The 27,376-nt window shown below is 40.5% G+C and overlaps 1 protein-coding gene across 1 annotated transcript in view; it reads right to left on the minus strand.

The window, feature by feature from the left end:
- Positions 1-5,485: 5,485 nt before the first annotated feature.
- LOC123583760 (disintegrin and metalloproteinase domain-containing protein 21-like) overlaps positions 5,486-27,376 on the minus strand; it is a 32,460-nt gene continuing 10,569 nt past the window's right edge. Inside the window, 2 exon segments of the mRNA XM_045450850.1 lie at positions 5,486-5,664; positions 6,012-6,326. Coding sequence (XP_045306806.1) covers positions 5,486-5,664; positions 6,012-6,326 — 494 coding nt within the window.

A 27,376-nucleotide genomic window follows, 5' to 3' on the forward strand; every position in this document is an offset into this window, starting at 1 on the left:
CAACTGGACTGAAATTAACTTCATGGGATCCATCTCAAATCGCAACTAAGGATGAATGTGGGTTAGGAATTCGAAAACCCTTGGACTCATAGTACCAGAAAAAAAAAAAAAAAAAAAAAAAAAAAAAAAAAAAAAAAGGACTCTGATGCAACACATATTTGCCCATGTTAGCTAGATCTCTCTCATAAATTATCATGAAACCAATATAGTAACTTACACGAATCCCATGAAACAATGAGTCAATTAAGCTAACTAGCCTTATTAGGAATTGGGCACATTTTGACACGTGGTTGAACACACTATATATTGTTTAGGGTCTGAGAGCAAAATTCCATGATGGGATGACTACAACTTACTAGAGATGCTGAGCACTACACTGGCATTTGCTTGAGGAACGGGGTGTTCCCTATGCTCCTTATATCCCAGGTTATAAGTAGGTCCCATTGCATTGGTGTCTGCCACTCTCTGAGAAACAATGTGTTCAAATGTTGCGAATCACTGAGGTGTCTGATTTCATAGGCAATGCCATCCAACTTCATGATACCTTCAAGGCCCTGATAGCACATATCCATAGTAACCATGGAAAGAGGAATCTCCTCCAGATAGCCGAGGTAGTAACAGTCTGGAGGCATGGAGGTGTAGTCCATCTGCATGGCTCCCTGATCATCCTGAGTCATCATCAGCAGATGATGTATGGACCAAAATGATGTATTTATGGACCAAAATGATGATGTATGGACCATCAGATGTATGGACCAAAAGGGTTTCTTGCGCCGCATGTGGATAACGTGTCTCTTGTCCCCAAAACACAGGCTACAGGACAGCCAGCCAGGCATCTGAATGCCCTTGCCGTTGTGCAGCTCCTTCTTGGTAATTAACACCTCAAGGAGATGTAGCGCCATGAGGGACGTCCTTGAGAACCCTGGACAGGAGATAGCACTGCCCAGAGTGCAAACTTCAAGAGGCATGCCCTCAGCGTGATCTGGCCCTCTGCCAGCCTCATGCCCCTGCTCAGAGACATCTGCCAGTGAGAGTGGATAAATGGAGGATCCTCAGCAAAGTGAGGTCTAGGCCATCTGACAGAACAGAGGGCTGAGCCAAGTGGCCAGCACCCTGCACCTGGAAGCCACTTGTGGGGTTAGGTAACAGTCCCAGGGTGTGGCATTGTGTGACCCTGCACAACAGTTCAGCTGGGGTGGATGTGGGAGAAGCAGGTGAGCCAGTTCAAGCATGCTTACATGGACATAGTAAGGACTTGGACCCGGACACATGGCTCTATTCAACACATTCCATCTTTCCTCCAGCTAGTGAATATGGGATATGAAATTTTAACACCCTGAGCTTCTCTACCAATTCCATGTCCTGTGGTACTGCTGGGTCACTTTCTTTGGATGACTCCTTTCCTCATTACAGAGACCACTGCTTTTGCTTCCTTGTGATGTGGAGGTAAACATTGTCAATTTTACCTTTATAGGTGACTAAAAAAATAGCTTTGTCGTTTTTCATGTCTCATTCTGGTTAAACATTAGTTTTCAAGCCATTTGATCCTTTGGTTTTTGCTTTGAAGCTTCCTCTGAGTTTACTGAGGAAACATTTCCCAGTATTCTGTCATGATTGGTGAAGTACAAGGTTGTATTTTAGTATTTTTTTATGCCAGCTGGGGAGAACAGAAAGTACTGCTGACCATGTGTGAGCCCCAGGGGTTTTCCACTCTAATCCCTTATTGGGGTTCTTCCCTGGCCTCTGGCAGTCTCCTCCCATGCATGTGTGGTTCCCTCCTCAGCTGGAGATGCCAGGGAGTTGAGGTAACTTTGGCAGCTTGCACCGTGGAGTCTGCACATGATCAAAAGACGTTAGCAACCATGGAACTCCCTTGTTTGATTATATATGCTCTACTCCTTTAAAACCCCCTGCGTCAGGGAGAAACCTCAGAGTTGGCTTTTGGACAGGAGTCTGCATTCTCACCAGTGGCTGGCCTTGTGCATAAAGCTCAAATTCCTTTCCTAGAAAACTAAAACTTTGAACCTTGACCTTTCCAGCAACAGGCAGCTGAATTCGGGTTTTGATAACAATAAAACAGAGTGGAGTGGCAGTTGCCAGGGGCTGGCAGAGAGGCGCAATGAGGGTTAGATATCAAGGGGTGTGATTTTCTGCTTTGGAAGACGACTAAGTTCTAGAGGTCTTCTCCACAACATTACATGTGTAGTTAACAATATTGTACTGTGCGGTTAAAATTTAGTGAAGAGGGTGGGTCTCAGTTTCAGTGAGATCTTACCACAATACACGAGTTTTGCTTCTCACACAACGTATGCAGGGACACACACTCTGTACTGATAAGTGAAAATAATTTTAAAAAATGTACATACTTTGGATCCTAACCCTGGGGATATGCCATTTACAAATGTCTTCTTCCATTCCATAGGTTGCCTTTTAGTTTTGGTTATTGTTTCCTTCACTGTGCAGAAGCTTGCTATTTTGAGGTACTCCCAAGAGGTCATATATGTATGTATTTAATTTTCTTGTAATATTTTAAATTTAAATACAAGTGTGTTAACCTACAGTGCAGTATTGATTTCAGGTGTAGAATTTTGTGATTCATCACATACATATAACACACAGTTCTCATTTCAACAAGTGCCCTTCTTAATGCCCACCTTACCCCCCTCCCCTTGGTTTGTTCTCTGTATTTAAGAGTCTCTTCCGGTTTCCAATTCTTTGTTTTTATCTTATTTTATTTTGCCTTCCCCTATGTTGTGTTTCTTATATTCCACATATGAATGAAATCATATGGTATTTGACTTTTTCTTACTGACTTATTTCACTTAGGTTAATACGTTGTTGTTCCACCCACATTGTTGTAAATGACAAGATTTCATTCTTTTTGATGACTGAGTAATATTCCATTGTATATATTTAACACCTCTTCTTTATGCATTCATCTCCTGATGGATATTTGGGCTCTCCCACAATTTGCTTGTTATTGATAGGGCTGCTGTAAACATTGGGGTCCATGTGCCCCTTCGAATCAGCATTTTGGTATCCTTTGGGTAAATACCTAGTAAAACAATTGCTCGATCACAGGATAGTTCTATTTTTAATTTTCTGAGGAACCTGCACACTGCTTTCCAGAGCGGCTGCACCAATTTGCATTCCCACCAACAGTGCAAGAGGGTTCCCGTTTCTCCACATCCTCTCCAGCATCTCTAGTCTCCTGATTTGTTCATTTTGGCCACTCTGACTGGCGTGAGGTGATATCTGAGTGTGGTTTTGATTTGTATTTCCCTGATAAGGAGCGACGTTGAACATCTTTTCATGTGCCTATTGGCCATCCGGATGTCTTCTTTAGAGAAGTGTCGGTTACAACATTTAAAATGTCAACATGGGGCGCCTGGGTGGCGCAGTCGGTTAAGCGTCCGACTTCAGCCAGGTCACGATCTCGCGGTCCGGGAGTTCAAGCCCCGTGTCAGGCTCAGGGCTGATGGCTCGGAGCCTGGAGCCTATTTCCGATTCTGTGTCTCCCTCTCTCTCTGCCCCTCCCCCATTCACGCTCTGTCTCTCTCTGTCCCAAAAATAAATAATAATAATAAATAAAAATAAAATAAAATGTCAACATGACTGGGTTTTAGGTCATTTCTATCTGCAGTAAGGGTATCCTTCATGTCTCCTATGCTTTCCTCAAGCACAGCAAGTATCCTTATGATAGTTGTTAAAAATTCTATTTCCTTTTGAGAGTGTTTAGAAATTCTGTTTGAGGCATTTTAGTTATATGTGCTTTAATGATATCCCTGGCAATGACCTTTTATCGTTTTTTCTTTTGGGATGAATTCCTCCATCATGGTGTATGTCTATGTCTCTGCTTTCTGAAGTGTTTTAGAAAATCCTGTTTTGTTTTCTGCTTCTAGAGTAGTGTCTTTTTTGAGAAGTGTTCAATCGCTGTTGAGGGCTTGACACTTTAGGAAGCATTTGTTGCATATTCTGTGTGCACTGTGCTGTCGTGCATTGGCTGCTCTGTCCCTCAGCTAAGTCCTCTTCAGAGTTTCTCCTTTTCTCCATTGATGAGTCCTTAGACATTGTCCACAATGTTGTGAGTTTTAACCAGGTGAGTTTGTTCTGCCAGTTAAAAGAGGCTAATTCCTATTTCCCCTAGAGATGAAGCTATGCCTCACTATGGTCAGTAGACTTGGTACCTTTGTGGGTATATGTCATCTTTTGAGGGAGGGGCACGGTGCTGATCTGGTTTCCAGGCCCTCTTTCTCTAGTAAGGAAGCACCTGAGGAAGGCAAGCGGGGGTATAGCTTGGTGTCAGTGGCTCAGCTTCTACTGGGAGGTTCTGTGCTGCTCACTGAATTCTGTCCATGCTGATTGGTAGGAGGAAATATTGGCATCAGCTCCCTGTCTAGTCCCTTGAGTTGGAGTTCCCAGCCTCCCCTGTTCAGGAAGCCCTCCCACAGAGAGAACAATCTGTACCTGTGGGTCCCAGGCTTCCATCAGAACCCTGCTTTCACCCTGTGTGTGTCCAAACCATTGGCCCATCTGGTGGCACAGGGCTCTTATGTTTTATCTCAGGAGCTCTAGCTGGGTTTGAAAACTCCAAATTATATGAATGCAATATGACCGGGACCCCACTGATCCTCTGTGAGAGGGTCTCGCTGTGCTGTGCCTGGAGTTAGTTATCCCAGGAGGGCAGTTTCATGAACACTAGGGCCTTGGAGTTCATGGTGAAGAACAACAAGAAGGCAGCGTTCAGTTAGCTGCTCTCAACAGAGGCTCCTATGCTAATGACCAGTGCAGTGCAATGGTGCCTGTTGGCTCTCCTGCCCCACAAGAGGCCATACACCCTTTACGAAATGCACTCTGAGAAGGGAACTGATCTCTCCCCAAGACGCCCAGGGGATTCTCAGACCACAATTCTCCCTGTGCGACTCTGCCCTCCTTCTCCACAGAAGCACAGCTATGCCCACCAGGCTCCATGCCAGTGATGGCATGGACTTCTAAATCTTCAGTCTTTGAACTGCACATTTACAGGAGGTTGACTTGTCATGATTACCTTTATGTGTCATCTTGACTGCATCATGGGTGCCCAGACTCCCCACTGTTTCTGTGGATGTCTGTGAAGTATTCCAGAAGAGACTGGCATTTCTATCCGTGGTTTCTGTCTGCCTGGGCATCACCCATTCCATTAAGGTTCTGAATAGAAACTGATGCAGAGGGAGGAGGAATTCCCTCAGTTTCACTTCCCATGTGCCTGTTTGAATTGGAACATTGGTCTCCTCTGGCCCTTGTTCTGCGAGTTACATCATCAGCTCTTCATGTTCTGAGACTAGACACTAGTTCAGAATCAGATGAGAATTACACCACTGGTTTTCCTCGGTCTCCAGCATGTGAGAGTGGAATGTGGGGCTTATCAATGTATTTAGTCATGGAAACCAAACCGTGCTTTGGTTTCTGTTCCTGTGGAGAATCCTGACTAATACATGGAGATGAATTATCTCTTCTTTAGAGGAATTGGATAAAGCTGTAGCTCATTAAAGTCCTGAGTAGCAAGTGCCAGGAGGGAAGTGTCACACTGTTGGTACAAGTGCTGGGTGAAGATAATGGGGGTCTGGGGGCTCCTGTAGTCCTGGCTGCACAGTGAGTGCATCTGGGACTCCTGTAAAGGTTCAGCTGTTGTGCGTCAGGAAAACTGCAATTCACTCATACTGAGGGACAGGAGTAAGCAATGCAAACAACTGTGTCTTTGTGCATGTTAGGGTACTTGTCCTATGACAATACAGTTGCTAATTCAGAGAGTTAATAGATAAACACAGAACCCTGTGACCAGAGAGGCTCCCTGGAGAAACTGCTGTGTGGAGTGAAGCCCCAAGACCTTGACAGGAAACCTGCCTGCAACCTCCATCTTCACCTGCTCCTGGTAACACAAAGCAGAATTGTGCATAGTGTGCGCCCCCTGGTGGTGCTGATCCCCTCCTGCAGGGAGGTTTGTGTGTGGGCTCCCAGTGAGGTCCCCTCACCGTGTGTGTCTCTTGCACAGTAATATGTGGCCGTGTCCTCGGTCTTCAGGCTGTTCATCTGCAGATAGAGCGTGTTCTTGGAGTTGTCTCTGGAGATGGTGAATTGGCCCTTCACGGAGTCTGCGTAGTATGTGCTACTTCCATCAGTATGAATATATGCGACCCACTGCAGCCCCTTCCCTGGAGCCTGGCGAACCCAGTGCATTCCATAGCTACTGAAGGTGAATCCAGAGGCCACACAGGTGAGTCTCAGGGACCCCCCAGGCTTCGCCAGGTCTCCCCCAGACTCCACCAGCTGCACGTCACACTGGACACCTGCAGACACAAGACATCTTGGTCAGGAAACTGTCACACATCCACTCTTTCTCAGTCATGTCCACTCACATACTCAGTGTCTCTCGTTCACCGTGAATACCTTTTAAAAGAGCAACAAGGAAAACCCAGCCCAGCACAAACTCCATGGTGAGGTGTCTATGCTCTGTGCTGATCGCAGAATGGGAACACCTGGGACTCCCGGGGCTGGGGCTCCTCTCCCAGGTGCAGGGTTGGAGCTGGACTGGTTTAATCAGCACAGGGAGGGCACTATTTGCATATCCTCTGACTATATATCAAGCTACAGACTTAGATTTGTTTCAAATTTAAAACCAGTGTTTGAGCGGCACTTCTAGATCACTCCTTGCAGAAGGGACTGTGACAGTATAAATAATTCTCATCTGTGAACACAGTTATGTTTTCATCTGTGTTTGCCATTTTACATGTCTTTCTCCCAGCAGGTCATGTGTGGTATGTTGTTTTACTTTTTAGTGAAATTTAATCCTAAATACTTTATTTTGTGCCATATAATTTTAATGTGTGTTTATTTTTGTGTGACAGACAGAAGGAGAGAGAGATCAGAGAGAGAGAAGGGGACAGAGAATCCCAAGCAGGCTCTGCACAATCATTGCGGACCCTGCCTTAGAATTAAACTCAGGAACCATGAGATCATGACCTGAGCCAAAATCAACAGGAGGCACTTAAGGGATTGAGCCACACAGGTGCTCCATTTTGTGCCATTTTCAATTGTGTGGTTCTGTTATTTTTTTCATATACTATGTTTTTGGTGTATGGAAATACAACATATTTTTGTATGTTGATTTGTACCGTGAACTTTTCCTGAGGTTATTAGTTCTAATACTTTTTTTGTGGAGTTTCTAAGGTTTCACTGTATGTAAGTTCGTGTGATTCTCAAACAAATAATTTTCTTCTTACTGATTTACATGTCTTTATTTCATTTTCTTACCTAATTTTTATGGGTACATCTGCAACTTGTAGGAGCAGAAAGCTTTTTCCTTCTTTGCTTCTGTGTTCTTTGTTTGGTCTAAGGATTCAATTGACATAAGACAGATCTACAGAAGAGAATAAATTTCATTTTGCATGTGCACAAGCTTCTTAATAATATGACACCCAGAGAATGAAGAAAGTAGGTGGCACTTGTGCCTTTTTGAATAAAAAACAATGGATTTGCGAAGAGTTATCAAGAGAGACATTTGGGTTTGGGCAAGTCAATTAGTGAGGAATTAACAAGGCTTGTTGGCACAGCCTTCTTGGTGCTAAGTTCCCATTTCTGGTGCTAAGGATGGTTCTTCCATTCTGGTAGAGGGGAAGACGTTTCCCAGGAGAGATTAATTTCCTGCTCTCAGAGGGGCAAAGAAGGGTCACATTTTCCTTAGACTAGCTGTTACTCAAGTGACTTTCCTCCAAATAAGCAATGTGACAAGATGACATACATTGGGTGCCATATTTTACTGGTCTTCATGTTACCATGTGGAATACCTATGTAGGGAATGAGCATCCTTGCCCGGCTCCTAATGTGACAGGACAAGCTTCATGTTTCACTGTTAAATATGCTGTCAGGTGTGGGCTTTTCATCTATGGCCACGATTTTGTGGAGGTTATTTCTTTCTTTCCCTCAGTTGCTGAGATTTTTTCATAATGACAATTTGTTGAATTTTGTCTAGTTTTATATGTATCAATAGATGGTGATATAGATGATCAACAGATGTAACTGCATTGTCACATATGACCCTTTCATTGTGCTGTTGCATTCACTATGCTAGGAGTTTTGCATGTATGTCCATCTGAGATATTGGCCTTTAGTTTCTCTTCCAACGGTGTCTTTTGATTTTGCAGCATGGTAAGGTTGGTCTTGTAGATGAATTGGGGCATATTCCTTTCTTTTCAGTTTTTGGCAAGAGTCTGAGAGGTATTGTCATTAAGTCTCTTTTATATTTTGATATAATTCATAGATAAAGCCCTGTGTTACTGAGCTGACTTTTTTCTTTTGGGGCGGTGTATGATTAGATTATAGATTGAATTTTATTTGTTTTCATTCTGTTAATTTTCTATTTCTTCATGTACAGTCTTGTGGATTGTTTGTCTCTGGAAATTGCCTAGTTGCCCTTTGTTATCTAATAATGGGTCTATAATTATCTAGGCATTTTCTGTTAGTGTTTTTCACTTCTTTGGTATCAGTTATGTCCCCTCCTTAATTCTGATTGTATCTGTGTGAGTTTTACCTATTTTCCTAGTAGAGATGCTTTTTAAATTGCATTTAGCTTTCCAGATATCCATTTCAGTTTGTTAATTTTTTGTATTATTACACTTTTTATTCCTTTTATCTGTTCTAATAATTTCTAATATTAGTTGAGTTCATAAAAATGCCAATGAATGTATGTGGGAAATTCTTATTTACATGGTACCACAAAGCGCACAGAAGTGAGAAAACAATCCTGAGAAGAAGAACAAACCTGGAGACAGCACACATCCTTCTTTCTAAGTATATTGCAGAGGAACATTGTCTATAACAGAGTGCGGCTGGCACAGAGTCAGACACACAGACCAGTGGAGCAGATTACAGAGACCAGAGTGAAATGTGTCTGGATGCAGTCAGCAAATCCTCCATGAGATTTCATAGAATTAAAATTAGGGAAAAAATGGCCTCTTTCTCAAATGGTTTTGAATTCCAGTGAGTAAAATAATGACATTTGGTCCTTATCTTATACCATACAGATCTGTAGACCCCCATTCAGCCCCTTCCCTGGAGTCTGGCAGACCACCTCCTCAATTAGCTACTGAAGGTGAATCTAGAGACTGCACAGGAGAGTCTCAGGGACCCCCTCCCCTTCCAGGCTTCTCAGGTCTCCCCCAGACTCCACCAGCTGTACGTCACACAAGACATCTAGAGATACAAGTCAGGAAACTGTCACACATCCACTGTTTCTCTCACTCATATCCACTAACATAGTCAGTGTTTCTTGTTCATCATGAATTAGTGTTTCAAATAGAACCAAGGAAAACCAAAGTGAACCCAAACTCCATGGTGAGATGTCTGTGTTCTGTTCTGATCACTGAATGTGAACACTCAGGGCTGGGGCTCTTCTCCCAGCTACAGTTTCAGGGATGGGAGGGTTTAATCAGCATACAGATGTCTTTTGACAATATAGCAAATTTTGCAATAGAATCCTCAAGAAGCCAGTGACCCTTGGCAGGTGTAAGGGATGGGGCAGTGTTTGGTGTCACAATATCTTTCAGGACATTGTGATTCATTAATTTGTGATTTTGCTGCAGTGTTTATAAGTACCCATGATAATCCTTATTTTCACATATGCACCCAAACACTTGAGGTAAGAATCTGTATACCACCAATGTACAGGTTAACAGATACACTGCAGCAGAGACAGAGTATGTGAATGTCCAAGATCACGTATGAGGTGAGAGTAGTCCCAGTATCTGAACGAGTGCTCCCCATCAGGGGACCCACCTACCTCCTGAACCACATGCAGGACAAGGCTGGACATCTCTTAAAAATAAATAAACATTAAAAAAGAAAGCCTCAATAATGTTTAAATGGTTGAATTTTATTAAAATATGTTGAAGGCAAAACACCTGAGATCAGGAAGGATGATGTTAATTAAAAATATTTCTTCATCGGGGCGCCTGGGTGGCGCAGTCGGTTAAGCGTCCGACTTCAGCCAGGTCACGATCTCGCGGTCCGTGAGTTCGAGCCCCGCGTCGGGCTCTGGGCTGATGGCTCAGAGCCTGGAGCCTGTTTCCGATTCTGTGTCTCCCTCTCTCTCTGCCCCTCCCCGTTCATGCTCTGTCTCTCTCTGTCCCAAAAATAAATAAAAACGATGAAAAAAAAATTAAAAAAAAATATTTCTTCATCTATGAAATGGAGATCATTATTCTTCTAAACTGTTGTTAATGTGAGAATGATCAAAGATGTATTTATCCCAATGTCTGACCCTGGGAAAATTTGTGTATTCCCATTATCATGGTTTATTTAAACAGGGAGGACACTTGTATGTTTCCACAGCTTTTCCAAACTCTTTGCTGTGTTCGTGTCAGAATAAGTGTGCAGAGCCTGGATCTGAAAGCCCTTGAGAGGAGACCAGTCCTCAACCAATCTCTTGTCCTGGATCATGAGCTCCCTGGTCTCTGAGTTCCCCCTGGTGGTTGTGATTGCCCCCGGTGGTCCCCGTGCTCCTGTTGTTTCACAGACGCCTGCAGAGATACAGTGACTCCTTTATTCCCCTCCCCATTTATGCAACATGCAAGGGTGAGACCCTTCCATCATGAGCACTGCAGACCCTTCTGTTCACAGGATGTCTCCTCCTACATATTTTCCATCTTTGAACCCTTCACTCTGCTTCTTGCCTATAAATATACAGTTATATTTCCTTTAATCATTGGTGAGCAACAATCTTGAATAGTTATCCTTATCAGCTGGCAAGAGTCAGAAGAACTTTTCATTTGATAATCGAGAGAACAAAAGAAAGATTTTTGGGCTCAGAAATTCTACTTTCATGAAACTGGGATAAATGTACTCAGCTTCAAACATGTACCACCTTTAAGAAAAAAGGAAGTGTCAATCCCAGAGACAAGTTGGAGTCTGAGATTCAGAGCATTCTGTCTTTGAGCCTAACGGGTGTCCCCAGATTGATAATCAAATTGTTTCTTGTTGCTGATGCACTTCTCAATTACACTGCATTTCTTCTGGCATAGGAATGTCAGTACCGGTTATGTTATGGTTACCATGCAGAAGCATTCAGAAGAACAAAAATGGTTTTCTAGAAATGCAGGTCGGCTGATGGAGAGAGTTTCACCCCAGGATGGAAGGTACCACAGTCTCATCCTACCCAAACTACATGGTTAGATTTGGGGTTTTAGAGGTAGTGAAATTTAGGTATGTTTTGGACTTGACTTAATATTTAATGATTTGACATGTTGGAGGATTTGGGGGTGTGGTAATGTGAGTGTCACGTGGGATGGAGGTGAACTTTCCCTGACATCAGTGTGGACTGTGGTCATCTATGTCATTCTTGAACCTGTGTAGAATAACTTATGTGGCCAAAGGGACTTGTCACATGTGATTAATTTTGAGACATTGATATTACTGCCATGTGTATGAGTCTGGGGATGGAGTTCAGGACACAGATGGGCAGTCACCAAATGTCCATCTCGGAACTGAAGATGAGTGAGTGGGTCCTGAAGACAGCACATCTGTGGGAGGGAATACCTTGAGAATTGTGGGATGAAACCTCTCATCACCAGGCACAGACACTTTCTTGCATGAAGTCCATGTCTCCCTCTGGATCTGAGTGTCTAACCGAACCCGGGTGGATATGCATGGATGTCCCCCAAATGCTCTGAGGTGAAGAGAAACAGTAAGGAAAGAAACATGAAGACAGATAACAGCAAGGAAAGACACATAAAGGAGTCATTGCCATTGAGAGAGGACTTCTGGGGCTGACATGCATCCTGTTTTCTGCAGCCTTGATCGTACGATGTTGGACACTAGCCAGGGGAGGTCGGGGGCAGCCCTACAAACTGGGCTCTGGGATGTAAGACCAGAACCATAGCCACCCTCAAAGCTGACTGTATTGTGGACAAGTGACATGACTCGGGAGGTCCCTCACCTGAGGGTAAAGAGAAGTTCCGGCCACCCCTGTGGCCCCTCCACCCTCTGAGGTCACTCCCTCCAGATGTTATACATTCATAGCTTCTATTGTATGTGAAATGTACCCTCTCCCAGTAAGGTGATGGTCCACTGCTGGTTCTGGGAGGATCCGTCCTTGTGACCTTGTCTCTGGTATAAACCTCTTCTCTGTCTTCTAAGAATGAAAGCAAAGTTCCCCTTAACATGCAGCTAAAATCCAATATTGTGCCCTCACTTGGATCCAATTGTTTTTTGGTGTAAATCACTAGTGAAATTGTCATCTGTTTGGAAATTCCCTTCAGAAGCAAGTACTGGAATACATGGGTGGTGTCAGGTGGTGTAGACCCGTAGAACAGCACATGGTAACCATGCATCCTCAAGGCTGAACTTGTTCCCTAGTGAGGAATGGGAAGTACAAGGAATGCCAGCTGACACTCGTCTGTGCTTCTTAAGTACCCAACAGACCTGGGTGAATGGGCCTGCTCCAGGAGCAAGGACATCTACACACAGGCAATACATAGATGCCATCTGTCTAGACAGACTGCCCATGAGATGTGGTCACAGAGGAGCTGGGAAGGGCAGTTGGGATTTGAATTCCAACTCACGTGGCACCAACATTGGGAATCATGAGTATGTTTGTTAATTAATGTCCACTACCAGTTAGGGATAAAAATGGGTAAATGCAAGTAGTTAGACTCACTGCCCTAGATCCCATTGGTTATGACCATTTGTAACAAAATTTGTCCCCTTCCTTGTTTTCCCCTGTTTTTTAATGTCTGATGATTTTATTTATTTACATCTTTGTTAGTTAACATGTAGTGTAGTTTTAGTTTTGGGAATAATATTTAGTGATTCATCACATACGTTAACACCCAGTGTGCATTACAACAAGTGACCTACATGATCTCCATCACCCGTTTAGCTATTTGAATCAGAATTTTTGTGTCCTTTGTGTAAATACCTTGTAGAGAAATTGTTGGGACATAAGTAATTCTATTTTAACTTTTTACACTCTTCTCCAGTGTGGTCACACCACTTTGCATTCCCACCAAGAGTATAGGAAGGTTCCTCTGTCTCCACATCCTTGCCAATATCTGTTGTTTCCTGAATTGTTCATTTTAGCCATTCTGACAGGTGTGAGGTGGTATCTTATCATGATTTTGAATTGTTTTTCCCCAATGATGAGTGATGTTGAGCATCTTTTCATGTGTCTCTTAGCCATCCAGATGTTTTATTTGGAAAAGTGTCTGCTCATGTCTTTTGACCATTCACTGGATATTTGTTCTTCTGTGTTTGTTAAGTTCTTATAGATTTTGGATACTCTTACCACGTATGTCATTTTCAAATATCTTCACTCCTCCGTCAGTTGCCACTTAATCTTGTTGATTGTCTCCTTCACTGTGCAGAAGCTTTTTATCTGGATGAGGTCCCAATAGTTCATTTTTTGCTTTTGTTTTCCTTGCCTCTAGGGGCATGTCTATTAAGTAGTTGCCGAAGTCGAGGTCAAAGAGGTTTCTGCCTTTTTTCTCTTATAGATGTTGATGCTTTTTGGTCTTACATTTAGGTTTTTCATCCATTTGGAATATATTTTTGTGTTTGCTGTAGGAAACTGTTCCAGATTCAATCTTCCTCATGTTACTATCCAGTTTTCCCAGCACCATTTGCTGAACAGACTGTTCAGCAAATCTGGTTCTCTATTCTCTCCCATTCATGTATGTGTCTATTTTTGTGCCAGTACCATATTTTCTTGATGATTACAGCTTCGTAATACAGCTTGAAGTCTAGAATTGTGATGCCTCCAGCTTTGGATTTCTTTTTCAACATTGCTCTGCCTATTCGGTGTTTTCTGGTTTTATACAAATTTTAATATTCTTTGTTCTTTTTCTGTGAAGAATGTTGGTGTTCTTTTGGTAAGGATCACATTGAATGTGTAGATTGCTTTGGGTAGTATTTATATTTTAACAATATTTGTTTCCCAGTCCATGACCATGGAATGCTCTTTCTTTGTGTCTTGTGTAATTTGCTTCATATGCTGTCTATAGTTTTTAGCATACAGATCTCTAACATCTTTGGTTAGGTTTATTCCTAGGTATGTTATGATTTTTGGTGCAATTGTAAATGGGACTGATTCCTTAAAGCGTCTCTTTTCTGCTTCATTTTTGGTGTATGTATATAGTGCCAATAACTTGATGTTGTCTTTGTATCCTACAACTTTTCTGAGTGTTGTCTCCGTCCTAGAAGTCTTTTGGTGGAATCTTTTGGATTTTCCACATAGAGTATCATGTAATCTACAAAGAGTGAAAGTTTGACTTACTCCTTTCAAATGTCTATGCCTTTTATTTCTTTTCATTGTTTGGTTGCAGAGGCTAAGCCTTCTAGTACTACGTTGAACAAAAGTAGTGACAGTGGCTATCCCTGTCATGTTCCTGACCATATGTGGAGAGCACTCAGTGTTTCCCCATTGAGGATGATGTCAACAGTGCGTGTTTTGTATATGGCCTTTATGTTGTTGAAGAATTTTCCATGTATCTTTACTTGCTTGATGGTTTTTTATCAAGAAAAGATAGTGTAGTTTATCAAATCCTTCTCTGCATTTATCGAAAGGATCATTTGGGTCTTATCCTATTATTGATATGGTGTATAACTTTGATTGATTGTTAATATTGATCCATCCTTGCACCCCAGGAATAAATCCGACTTCATCCTGGTAAATGATTCTTTTAATGTACTGTTGGATTCAAGTTGTAAGTATGTTGTTGATAATTTTTGCATCCGTGTTCACCTGGGAAATTGGTCTGTAATTCTCCTTTTCTAATTCTTCCTCTTGAAATTTTGGTTGTTTACATGTTTCTAGGAATGTATTCATTTCTTCCAGATGGCCTAATTGGTTGGTATATAGTTTTTCATAATATTCCCTTATAATTGATTGTATTTCTGGTGTTGGTTGTGATCTGTCCCATGAAATTCATGATTTTGTCTCTTTGGGTCCTTTTTCTTTTCTGTTTGAATAATGTGGTCCAGGAACTTCAATTTTATTCATTCTTTCAGAAAGCAACCTAAAAGTTTTGTTGATCCGTTCTTCTGTTTTTGTTTCTTTCTGTGCCATTTATAGGTACTCTATGATTGTTTACCCTCCTCGTCTGACTTTAGGCTTCATTTGCTCTTCCTTTTCTAGCTTCTTTAGGTGTAAAGTGGTTGTGTGTTTAAAATTTTATTTTTATTGTGTTAGGCCTGTACTGCTATATAGTTCCATCTTAAATCTGCTTTTGCTGCATCCCACAGGATTTGGACTGTCACACTTACATTTTCATTTGCTTCCATGTATTTTTATTTCTTCTTTAGTTTCCTGGTTAACCGCTTCATTCTTTAGTGCGATGGTCTTTTACTCCAACTATTAGTGGTGTTTCCAAATTATTCCTTGCGGTCGACTCCAAGTTTCATAGTGTTCTGATCTGAAAAAATGCATGCCATAGTCTCAATCTTTGTACTTGTAGGGGCTGATTTATGACCCAGGGTGTGATCTATTATGGAGAGTGTTCCATGTGCACTCAACAAGAATGTATTCTGCTGCTTTAAGATGGAATGTTTTCAATATATCTGTTAAGTCCATCTGCACCTGTGTCATTCAAAGCCATTGTTTCCTTCTTGATTTTCTTCTTACACGATGTGTTCATTGTTGTAAGTGGGGTGTCCCCTACTTACAAGTGAAAGTCCCCTACTACTAGTGTATTATTATAATGAGTTTTTTTAATGTCATTAATTGCTTTACATATTTCAGTGCCCCAATTTGTGGTCATAAATATTTACAGTTGTTAGTGCTTCTTGTTGGATAGACCACTTCAGGATATAATGCCCTTCTTCATCTCTTTTTGCAGTCTTTGTATTTTAAATCTAGGTTGCCTGATATGAATATGGTACTACAGCTTTCTTTTTATGTCCAGTAGCATGATAAATTGTTCTGCAACCCCTCACTTTCAATCAACAGGTATCTCTAGGTCTCAAAGGAGTCTTTTACAGGCAGAATATACATGGATCTTGTTTTTTTAATCCATTCTGATACCCTTTGTCTTTTGACTGGACTTTTTAGTTCATTTACATTCACAGTGATTACTGAAAGATATGATATTAGTGTAATTGTGTTATCACAATGTTTCTGTAAAGTAATTTTTTTTTCTGAAGATTTTCTCTGTTCCTTTCTAGTGTTTGTTGCTTTTCGTCTTTCTTTCCCACTCAAAGAGTCCCCTTTAGTATTTCTTGCAGGGTTGGATTAGGGGTCACAGACTCCTTTAGATTTTGTTTGTCTGGGAAGCTCTTTATCTCTCCTTCTTCTCAATGACAAACTTCCTGGATAAAGTATTCTTGCCTGCCCATTTTTTTCCCATTCAGCACATTGAATGTATGATGACACTCCCTTCTCTCTTGGTAAGTTTCTGTGAAGGGAACTAACCTTATTTGCCTTCCCTTCTTAGGGACTTCTTTTCTCTTGCTGCTTTTAGCATTTTTCCTTTATCTCTATATTTTGTCAATTTTCTATGATTTATCTTGGTAATGGCCTGCTTTTGTTGATTTTGATAGGAGTTCTCTATGCCTTCTGGATTTGGATGTTCATTTCCTTCCTTGGGTTAGGGCAACTTTCAGCTACAATTTGCACAAATAAACCTCTGTCCCTTTTTCCCTCTCTTCTTTTGGGACTCCTATGAAAGGAATTTTACTACACTGTACAGAGTGGTTGAGTTCTCTAAGTCTACATCCATAACCCAAGAAGTTAGTTTACCCTCTCTTTTCTGATTCCTTATTTTCCGTAATTTTATCTTCTATATCACTTAGTCATTCCTCTGCTGCTTCCACGCATTATTATGTGCAGTAAGCATCATGTCTCTTTCATAGCATTTTTAAATTTCACCCTTGACCAATTTTTATGTCTTTTATCTCTGTGGTACGCATATCCTTGATGTCTTCTATGCTGTTCTCAAGCCCATCCAATATGCTTACTATTGTTTTAAGTTCTGTTTTAGGCCTATTCCTTATATCTGTTTTCATTAGATCCCTGGATATGATCCTTTCTTGTTCTCTCTTTGGGGATGAATTCCTCCATATTCTCATATTGTCTAGGTCTCTGTCTTCTTCTGTGTTTTAGAAAACCTGTTATGTTTTCTGCTTCTGAGAGTAATGGCTACATTAAGAAGAGTTCATGTGCTGTACGGAGACTGGCGCTTCAGGAAGGGTTTGTGGTGAGTGCTGTGTGCACTGTGTTCTTGCGTTTTGGTGTCTTGGGAAGTGGGCATCACCCAATCCATTAAGGTTATGAATAGAATAAAAATAAAAGTGAAGCAAATTCTCTCATTTTTACTTCTTGTGCGCCTGCTTGAGCTGTAACATTGGCTTCCTCTTGCCCTTGGAGTGAAAGTTAAACCATCAGGTCCCCACATTCTCAGACTTGACACTAGTTTGGAATCAGAAGAGAATTACACCATTGACTTTACTGGGTATCCAGCATGTGATAGTATATCATGGGACTTCTCAGCCTATTTAGTCATGTAAGCCAACGTGCTATGTGTTCTGTTCCTCAGGATTATCCTGACTAATACATGTAGATGCTTTTTCTCTTGTAGTTTCAAGTATTTGAAGAAAACTGTAACACATATAAAGTTCTGAGAAGCAAAGTGACATGAATGAAGTGTCATGGTGTTTGACTGGGACAAGAGCAGGGTGAGGATAACGAGGAGGTATGGGGTCCTGTGGTCCTAGATGCAAAGTGAGCGCTCCTGGGACTCCTGTAAATGTTCAGTTGATGTGCATCAGGATACGTGTAAACCATTGATATTTAGTACAAGGGTAAGCAATTGTAAGAGACTCTATCTCTTGTTCATGTAAGTATAGTTTTCCTGGTAAAACAAACTTTGTAAACCAGACCCAAGTAGGTAAGCACAGAATCATGTGTCCAGAGAGGCTTCCTGGGGGAAGCTGCTGTATGGAGAGGAAGCCCCAGGCCATGGCACTAAACCTCCAGCAACCCCTACCTGCACCTGCTCCTGGGAACACAAACAGAATGGTGCATAATGTGCACCCCCTGGCGGTCCTGATCTTCTTCTACAGGGCGGTTTGTGTCTGGGCTCACACTGACAACCCCTCACTGTGTCCTTGCACAGTAATACACGGCCGTGTCTGACAGGAAAGCCTTCCTCACTCCTTGTGCACCTACTCACCTGGGGTAGCAGCCTCGTGCTGGGTAGTACTGAAAGGCCCCTGCAGTCTAGGCCTGGCCCTGCAGGGAGGTTCCTGTCAAGACTCACAGGACATTTATTCCAGTGTCTCTACTCCAGCATTACATGGTGGAGGGGAGCAGAATATGCCACCCCAAATATGCCACTGAAATGAATCTTGTTTGAGAAACAGCCAGTGCAAAGACGCACTGACCGTCATTTGTTCCCTAAACAGAATATAAATCTCCTATGTGAAATACACCCTTTTTGTACCAGGAGGGGAGAAATGTCCTTAGCACCAGAAAAAGGAATTTAGGCCCCAGAATGCTGTGCAGAGAAACCTTAGTGCTTCACTATTGTAGTAACACGAAGCACATTGAAGCTCTCACTTTTTCCCCATTGAGGATGATATTAGTGTTGGGTCATTCATATATGGCTTTTATGATCTCGAGGTATGCTCCTTCTATCCCTACTTTCTTGAGGGTTTTTATCAAGAAAGGATGCCGTATTTTGTCGAATGCTTTCTCTGCATTTATGGAGAGGATCATATGGTTCTTGTCCTTTCTTTTATTGATGTGATGAATCACGTTGTTTTGCACGTATTGAACCAGCCCTGCATCCCAGGTATAAATCCCACTTGGTCGTGGTGCATAATTTTTTTAATGTATTGTAGGATCTGGTAGGCTAATATCTTGTTGAGGATTTTTGCATCCACGTTCATCAGGGAAATTGGTCTATAGTTCTCCTTTTTAGTGTGGTCTCTGTCTGCTTTTGGAATCAAGGTAATTCTGGCTTCAGAAAGAGTCTGGAAGTTTTCGTTACATTTCTATATTTTGGAACAGCTTCAAGACAATAGGCGTTAACTCTTCCTTAAATGTTTGGTAGAATCCCCTGGAAAACCATCTGGCCCTGGGCTCTTGTTTTTGACAGATTTTTGATTACTAATACTATTTCCTTACTGGTTATCGGTCTGTTCAAATTTTTATATTTCTTCCTGTTTCAGTTTGGTAGTGTATATGTTTCTAGGAATTTTCCCATTTCTTCCAGATTGCCCATTTTATTGGCATATAATTGCTCATAATATTCTCTTATTATTGTTTTTATTTTTGTTGTTTTGGTTGTGATCTTTCCTCTGTCATTCTTGATTTTAGTTATTTGCATCCTTTCCTTTTTCTTTTTGATCAAACTGGCTAGTGGTTTATCAATTTTGTTCATTTTTTCAAAGAATCTGCTTCCGGTTCCATTGATATGGTCTACTGTTATTTATTTTATTTTTTATTTTTTGGTTTCGATAGCATTAATTTCTTTTGTAATCTTTATTACTTCCTGTCTTCTGCTGGTTTTGGGTTCTATTTGCTGTTCTTTTTCCAGCTCCTTAAAGTGTAAGGTTAGGTTGTGTATCTGAGATCTTTCTTCCTTCTTTAGGAAGGCCTGGAATGCTATATACTTTCATCTTATGACCACCTTTGCTGCGTCCCAGAGGTTTTGGGTTGTGGTGTTATCATTTTAATTGACTTCCATATACTTTTTAACTTCCTTCCTTTTTAACTTCCTCCATATACTTTTTAACTTCCTAATGAATGGAGTTAACCCATTCATTCTTTAGTAGGATGTTCTTTAGTCTCCAAGTATTTTTTAACTTTCCAAATTTTTTCTTGTAGTTGATTTTGAGTTTCACAGCATTGTGGTCTGAAAATATGCACAGTATGATCTCAATCTTTTTGTACTTACTTAGGGCTGATTTGTGTCCCAGTATATGGTCTATTCTGGAGAACGTTCCATGTGCGCTAGAGAAGAATGCATATTCTGATGCTTTAGGATGAAATATTCTGAATGTATCTGTTAAATCCATCTGGTCCAGTGTGTCATTCAAAGCCATTCTTTCCTTGTCGATTTTTTGTTGAGATGATCTGTCCATTGCTGTGAGTGGGGTGTTGAAGTCTCCTAATATTATGGTATTACTATCAGTGAGTTTCTTTATGTTTGTGATTAATTGATTTATATATTTGTGTGCTCTCCCATTTGGCGCATAAATGTTTACAATTATTGGGTCTTCTTCGTCTATAGACCCCTTGATCATGATATAATGCCCTTCTGCATCTCTTGATACAGTATTTTTAAGTCTAGATTGTCTGATATAAGTATGGGTACTCGGGCTTTCTTTTGTTGACCATTAGCATGATAGATGGTTCTCCATTCCCTTATGTTCAATCTGAAGGTGTCTTTAGGTCTAAAGTGGGTCTCTTGTGAACAGCATATAGAAGGATCTTGTTTTCTTATCCATTCCATTACCCTATGTCTTTTGACTGGGGCATTGAGTCCACTGAGGTTTAGAGTGAGTACTGAAAGATATGAGTTTATTGCCATGATGATGCTTGTAGAGCTGGAATTTCTGATGGTGTTCCCTGGTCCTTTCTAATCTTTCTTGCTTTTGGTACACACACACACACACACACACACACACACACACACACACACACATATATATATATATATATATATATTTTTTTTTTTTTTCATCTTTTGTCCCCTCAGAGAGTCCCCCTTAAAATTTTTTGCAGGGCTGGTTTAGTGGTCAAACTCTTTTAATTTTTGTTTGTCTGGGAAACTTTTATCTCTCCTTCCATTTTGAATGACAGCCTTCTTGTATAAAGAATTCTTGTCTGCATACTTTTCTGATTCAGCACACTGAATAGACTCTGCCACTCCTTTCCGGCCTGCCAAGAATCTGTGGATAGGTCTGCTGCAAACCTGATCTGTCTTCCCTTGTATGTTAGGGACTTTTTTTCCTTGCTGCTTTCATGATTCTCTCCTTGCCTGAGTATTTTGTGAATTTGACTATGGTATGCCTTGTTGCTGGCCAGTTTTTGTTGAATCTAATGGGGGTCCTCTGTGCTTCCTGGATTTTGATGTCTGTGTCTTTCCCCAGGTTAGGAAAGTTTTCTGCTATGATCAGCTCACATAACCCTTCTACCCCTATTTCTCTTTCTTTCTCTTCTGGGACCCCTGTGATTCTGATGTTCCTTTTTAATGAGTCACTGATTTCTCTAATTCTTAAGTCATGCTCTTTTGCCTTAATCTCCCTCTTTTTTTCTGCTTCATTATTTTCTATAAGTTTGTCCTCTATATCGCTGATTCTCTGTTCTGCCTCATCCATCCTTACCACAGCTGCATCCATCCGTGATTGCAGTTCAGGTATAACATTCTTAATTTCATTCTGGCTAGTTTTTTTTACTTCTCTTATCTATTCAGAAAGGGATTTTCATCTATTTTTGACTCCAGCTAGTATTCTTATTATCGTGATTCTAAATTCTGGTTCAGACATCTTGCTTGTACCTGTGTTGGTTAAATCCCTGGCTGTCGTTTCTTCGTGGTCTTTCTTTTGGGGTTAATTCCTTTGTTTTGTCATTTTGAAGAGAGAAAAGGAATTAATGAAGTAGAAATATTGAAATAAAACAAAATTACAAAAATATTAAAATTAAAACTTAAACACACACACACACATACAAATCTAATAGTTAATGCTAGATCGTAGGTGTGTTTGTTTAGGTGTTGAAAGTGGTTTGACAGATTAGGGAAAAAAAATGGGGCAAAGTAAATCATTTGAGAATTTGAAACAATGCATACACTGATGTAGAGTAAAATGGGTAGATGGGAGTAAAATAGAATTTGAAATTAATATAGACAAAAGTAAAGCATATAGTAGAAAAAATTAAATAAAAATATTTTTAATAATAATTATGAATTTTTTGTTCTGTATTTAAGAAAAAAGTAAAGAAATGAAAAAGAATAAAGATAAAGAAAAGAAAAAATCATTTAATAATTTGAAAAAGTGAATATACTGTAGTAGACTAAAGTAAAATGATGGAAATAAAATGGAATTTGAAAAAAATTACATAAAACTAAAAAAAACATAGCAATAACAATTAAACAAGATTATTTTGTAAGTATGAAATTTATTGTCAAATAGGTTTCTATACAACACCCAATGCTAATCCCAACAGGGGCCCTCCTCAATACCCATCACCCACCCTCCCCTCCCTCCCACCCCCCATCAACCCTCAGTTTATTCAGTTTTTAAGAGTCTGTGATGGTTTGACTCCCTCCCTCTCTAACTTTTTTTTCTTCCTCTTCCCCATGGTCTTCTGTCAAGTTTCTCAGGATCCAAATAAGAGTGAAAACATACGGTATCTGTCTTTCTCCATATGACTAGTTTCACTCAGCACAACACTCTCCAGATCCATCCACGTTGCTACAAAAGGCCACATTTCATTCTTTCTCAATGTCAGGTAGTATTCCATTTTGAATAGATACCACAATTTCTTTATCCATTCATTAGTTGATGGACATTTTAGACTCTTTTCATAATTTGGCTATTGTTCAAAGTGCTGCTATAAACATTGGGGTACAAGTGCCCCTATGCATCAGCACTCCTGTATCCTTTGGGTAAATTCCTAGCAGTGCTATTGCTGGGTCATAGGGTAGACTTATTTTTAATTTTTTAGGAACATCCACACTATTTTCCAGAATGGCTGCACCAGTTGTCATTCCCACCAATAGTGCAAGAGGGCTCCTGTTTCTCCACATCCTCTCCAGCATCTATAGTCTCCTGATTTGTTCATTTTAGCCACTCTGACTGGCATGATGTGGTATCTCAGTGTGGTTTTCATTTGTATTTCCCTGATGAGGTGCGACATTGAGCATCTTCTCATGTGCCTGTTGGCCATCTGGATGTCTTCTTTAGAGAAGTGTCTATTCATGTCTTCTGCCCCTTTCTTCACTGGATTATTTGTTATCAGGTGTGGAGTTTGATGAGTTCTTTATAGATTTTGGATACTAGCCCTTTGTCTCATATGTCATTTGCAAATATCTTTTCCCATTCCATTGGCTGCCTTTTAATTTAGCTGATTGTTTCCTTTGCAGTGCAGCTTTTTATCTTCATGAAATCCCAATAGTTCATTTTTGTTCTTAATTCCCTTGCCTCTGGAGATGTGTCAAGTAAGAATTTGCTGTGGCTGAGGTCAGAGAGGTTTTTTCCTGCTCTCTCCTCTAGGGTTTTGATGGTGTCCTGTCTCACATTCAGGTCCTTTATCTGTTTTGAGTTTATTTTTGTGAATGGTGTAAGAAAGTGGTCTAGATTAATCCTTCTGCATGTTGCTGTCCAGTTCCTCCAGCACCATTTGTTAAAGAGACTGTCTTTTTTCCATTGGATATTCTTTCCTGCTTTGTCAAAGATTAGTTGGCCATACATTTGTGGGTCCAATTCTGGAGTGTCTATTCTATTCCATTGGTCTATGTGTCTGTTTTTGTGCCAATACCATGCTGTCTTGATGATGACAACTTTGTAGTAGAGGCTAAAGTCTGGGATTGGGATGCCTCCCGCTTTGGTCTTCTTCTTCAATATTTGGCTATTCTGGGTCTTTTGTGGTTCCATACAAGTTTTAGGATTGCTTGCTCTAGCTTCGAGAAGAATGCTGGTGCAATTTCGATTGGGATTGCAATTTTGATTGTGTAGATCGATTTGGGTAGTATTGACATTTTAACAATATTTATTCTTCCAATCCATGAGCATGGAATGTTTGTCCATTTCTTTGCATCTTCTTCAGTTTCCTTCATAAGCTTTCTATAGTTTTCAGCATACACATCTTTTACATCTTTGGTTAGGTTTATTCTTAGGTATTTTATGAATCTTGGTTCAATTGTGAATGGGATCAGTTTCTTTATTGGTCTTTCTGTTGCTTCACTGTTAGTGTATAAGATTGCAACTGATTTCTGTACATTGCTTTTGTATCTTGCGACTTTTCTGATTTCATGTATCAGTTCTAGCAGACTTTTGGTGGAGTCTACTGGGTTTTCCATGTGTAGTATCATGTCATCTGCAAAAAGTGAAAGCCTGACTTCATCTTTGCCAATTTTGATACCTTTGATTTCCTTTTGTTGTCTGATTGCTGATGCTAGCACTTGCAACACTATGTTAAACAACAGCAGTGAAATATCTCAATTTTTCCCCATTGAGGATGATATTAGCTGTGGGCTTTTCATAAATGGCTTTTATGATGTTCAAGTGTGTTCCTTCTATCCCGTGTGTCTTGAGGGTTTTTACTGAGAAAGGACGCTGAATTTTGTCAAATGCTTTCTCTGCATCGATTGACAAGATCATATGGTTCTTATCTTTTCTTTTATTAAGGTGATGTATCACACTGATTGATTTGCGAATGTTGAACCAGGCCTGCAGCCCAGGAATGAATCTCGTTGATCATGGTGAATAATTCTTTTTATATGCTGTTGAATTCGATTTGTTAGTATCTTATTGAGAATATTTGCATCCATATTCATCAGGGATATTGGGCTGTAGTTGTGTTTGTTGCTGGGTCTCTGTCTGGTTTAGGAATCGAAGTCATGCTGGCTTCATAGAATGAGTCTGGAAGTTTTCCTTCCCTTTCAATTTTTTTGGAACAGCTTGAGAACTAGAGGTATTATCTCTGCTTTAAATGTCTGGTAGAATTCCCCAGGGAAGCCATCTGGTCCTGGACTCTTGTTTGTTGGGAGATTTTTAATGACTGATTCAATTTCTTCACTGGTTATGGGTCTGTTCAAATTTTCTATTTCTTCCTGTTTGAGTTTTGGAAGTGCATGGGTGCTTAGGAATTTGTCCATTTCTTCCAAGTTGTCCAGTTTGTTGGCATATAATTTTTCATAGTATTCCCTGATAATTGCTTGTATTTCTAAGGGTTTGGTTGTAATAATTCCATTTTCATTCATGATTGTATCTATTTGGGTCATCTCCCTTTTCTTTTTGAGAAGGCTGGATAGAGGTTTATCAATTTTGTTTATTTTTTCAAAAAACCAACTCTTGGTTTCATTGATCTGCTCTTCAGGTTTTTAGATTCTATATTGTTTATTTCCGCTCTGATCTTTATTATTTCTCCTGCTGGGTTTAGGGTGTCTTTGCTGTTCTGCTTCTATTTCATTATGTGTGCCGTTAGATTTTGTATTTGGGATTTTTCTTGTTTCTTGAGTTAGGCTTGGATTACAATGTATTTTCCTCTCAGGACTGCCTTTGCTGCATCACAAAGCATTTGGATTGTTGTATTTTCTTTTTTTTTTTTTAATGTTTATTTATTTTTGAGAGAGACCGAGGCAGAATGCGAGTGGGTTAGGGGCAGAGAGAGAGGGAGGCACAGAATCTAAAGCAGGCTCCAGACTCTGAGCTGTCAGCACAGACCCGGACGTGGGGCTCGGACTCACAAGCTGGGAAATTGTGACCTGAGCCGAAGTTGGAATCTCAACCGACTGAGCCACCTAGGCCCCCCTGGAGTGTTGTATTTTCATTTTCATTTGTTTCCATATATTTTTTAATTTCTTCTCTCGGTGCCTGGGTGACCCATTCATTCTTTAGTAGGGTGTTCTTTAACCTCCATGCTTTTGGAAGTGTTCCAGACTTTTTCCTGTGGTTGATTTCAAGTTTCATAGCATTTTGGGCTGAAACTGTGCATGGGGTGATCTGAGTTCTTTTGTACTTCTGAAGGGCTGTTTTCTGACCCAGTATGTGATCTATCTTGGAGAATGTTCCATGTGCACTCGAGAAGAAAGTATATTCTGTTGCTTTGGGATGCAGAGTTCTAAATATATCTGTTAAGTCCATCTGATCCAGTGTATCATTCAGGGCCCTTGTTTCTTTATTGATCCTGTGTCTAGATGATCTATCCATTGTTGTATGTGGGGTGTTAAAGTCCCCTGCAGTGATCACATTCTTATCAGTAAGGTTGCTTAGGTTTGTAATTATTTTATATATTTCGGTGCTGCCATATTCGGTGCATAGACATTTATAATTGTTAGCTCTTCCTGATGGATAGACCCTGTAATTATTATATAATGCCCTTGTTCACCTCTTGTTACAACCTTTAATTTAAAGTCTAGTTTGTCTGATATACGTATGGCTACTCCAGCTTTCTTTTGACTTCCAGTAGCATGATAGCTATCCATCCCCTCACTTTCAATCTGAAGGTGTCCTCGGGTCTAAAATGAGTCTCTTGTAGACAGCAAATAGATGGGTCTTGTTTTTTTATCCATTCTGATACCCTATGTCTTTTGGTTGGAGCAGTTAGTCCATTTACATTCAGTCTTATTGTGGAAAGTTACGGGTTTAGAGTCATTGTGATATCTGTAGGTGTCATGCTTGTAGTGATGTCTCTGGTACTTTGTGGTCCTTGCAACATTTCACTTACAGAATCCCCCTTAGGATCTCTTGTAGGGCTGGTTTAGTGGTGATGAATTCCTTCCATTTTTGTTTGTTTGGGAAGACCTTTATCATTCCTATTCTGAATGACGGACTTGCTGGATAAAGGATTCTTGGCTGCATTTCTGTTCCTCACATGGAAGATTTCCTGCCATTCCTCTCTGGCCTGCCAAGGTTCAGTAGATAGGTCTGCCACTACTCTTATGGATCTCACTTTGTAAGTTAGAGCATGTTTATCTCTAGCTGCTTTCAGAATTTTCTCTTTATCCTTGTATTTTGCCAGTGTCATTATGATGTGTCGTGCAGAAGATCGATTCAAGTTACATCTAAAGGGAGTTCTCTGTGCCTCTTGGATTTCAATGCCTTTTTCCTTCCCCAGATCAGGGAAGTTCTCAGCTATGATTTGTTCAAGTCCACCTTCAGCCCCTTTCTCTCTCTCTTCCTCTTCTGGAATTCCTATGATACAGATATTGTTCCATTTGATTGCATCACTTAGTTCTCTCATTCTCCCCTCATACTCCTGGATTTTTTTTTATCTCTCTTGTTCTCACCTTCCTCTTTTTCCGTAATGTTATCCTCTAATTCACCTATTCTCTCCCCTGCCTCTTCAGTCCATGCTACGGCCACCTCCATTTTATTTTGCACCTCATTTATAGTATTTTTTTTAGCTCCTCATGACTATTTCTTAGTCCCTTGATCTCTGTAGGAATAGATTCTCTGCTTTCTTCTGTGCTTTTTTCAAGCCCAGTGATTACTTTTATGACTATTATTCTAAATTCTTGTTGTGTTATAGTGCTTAAATCATTTTTGATCAATTCGTTAAGTGTCGCTACTTCCTGGAGTTTCTTTTGAGGCGAGTTCTTCCATTTCATCATTTTTGGTAGTCTCTGTGGTGGCTCCAAACTGCAGGTCTCTTCCCCTGTGCTGTCTGGTGTAACTTATGTTG

The sequence above is a fragment of the Leopardus geoffroyi genome, chromosome B3 (genome assembly GCF_018350155.1).
Source record: "Leopardus geoffroyi isolate Oge1 chromosome B3, O.geoffroyi_Oge1_pat1.0, whole genome shotgun sequence".
Lineage (NCBI taxonomy): Eukaryota > Metazoa > Chordata > Mammalia > Carnivora > Felidae > Leopardus > Leopardus geoffroyi.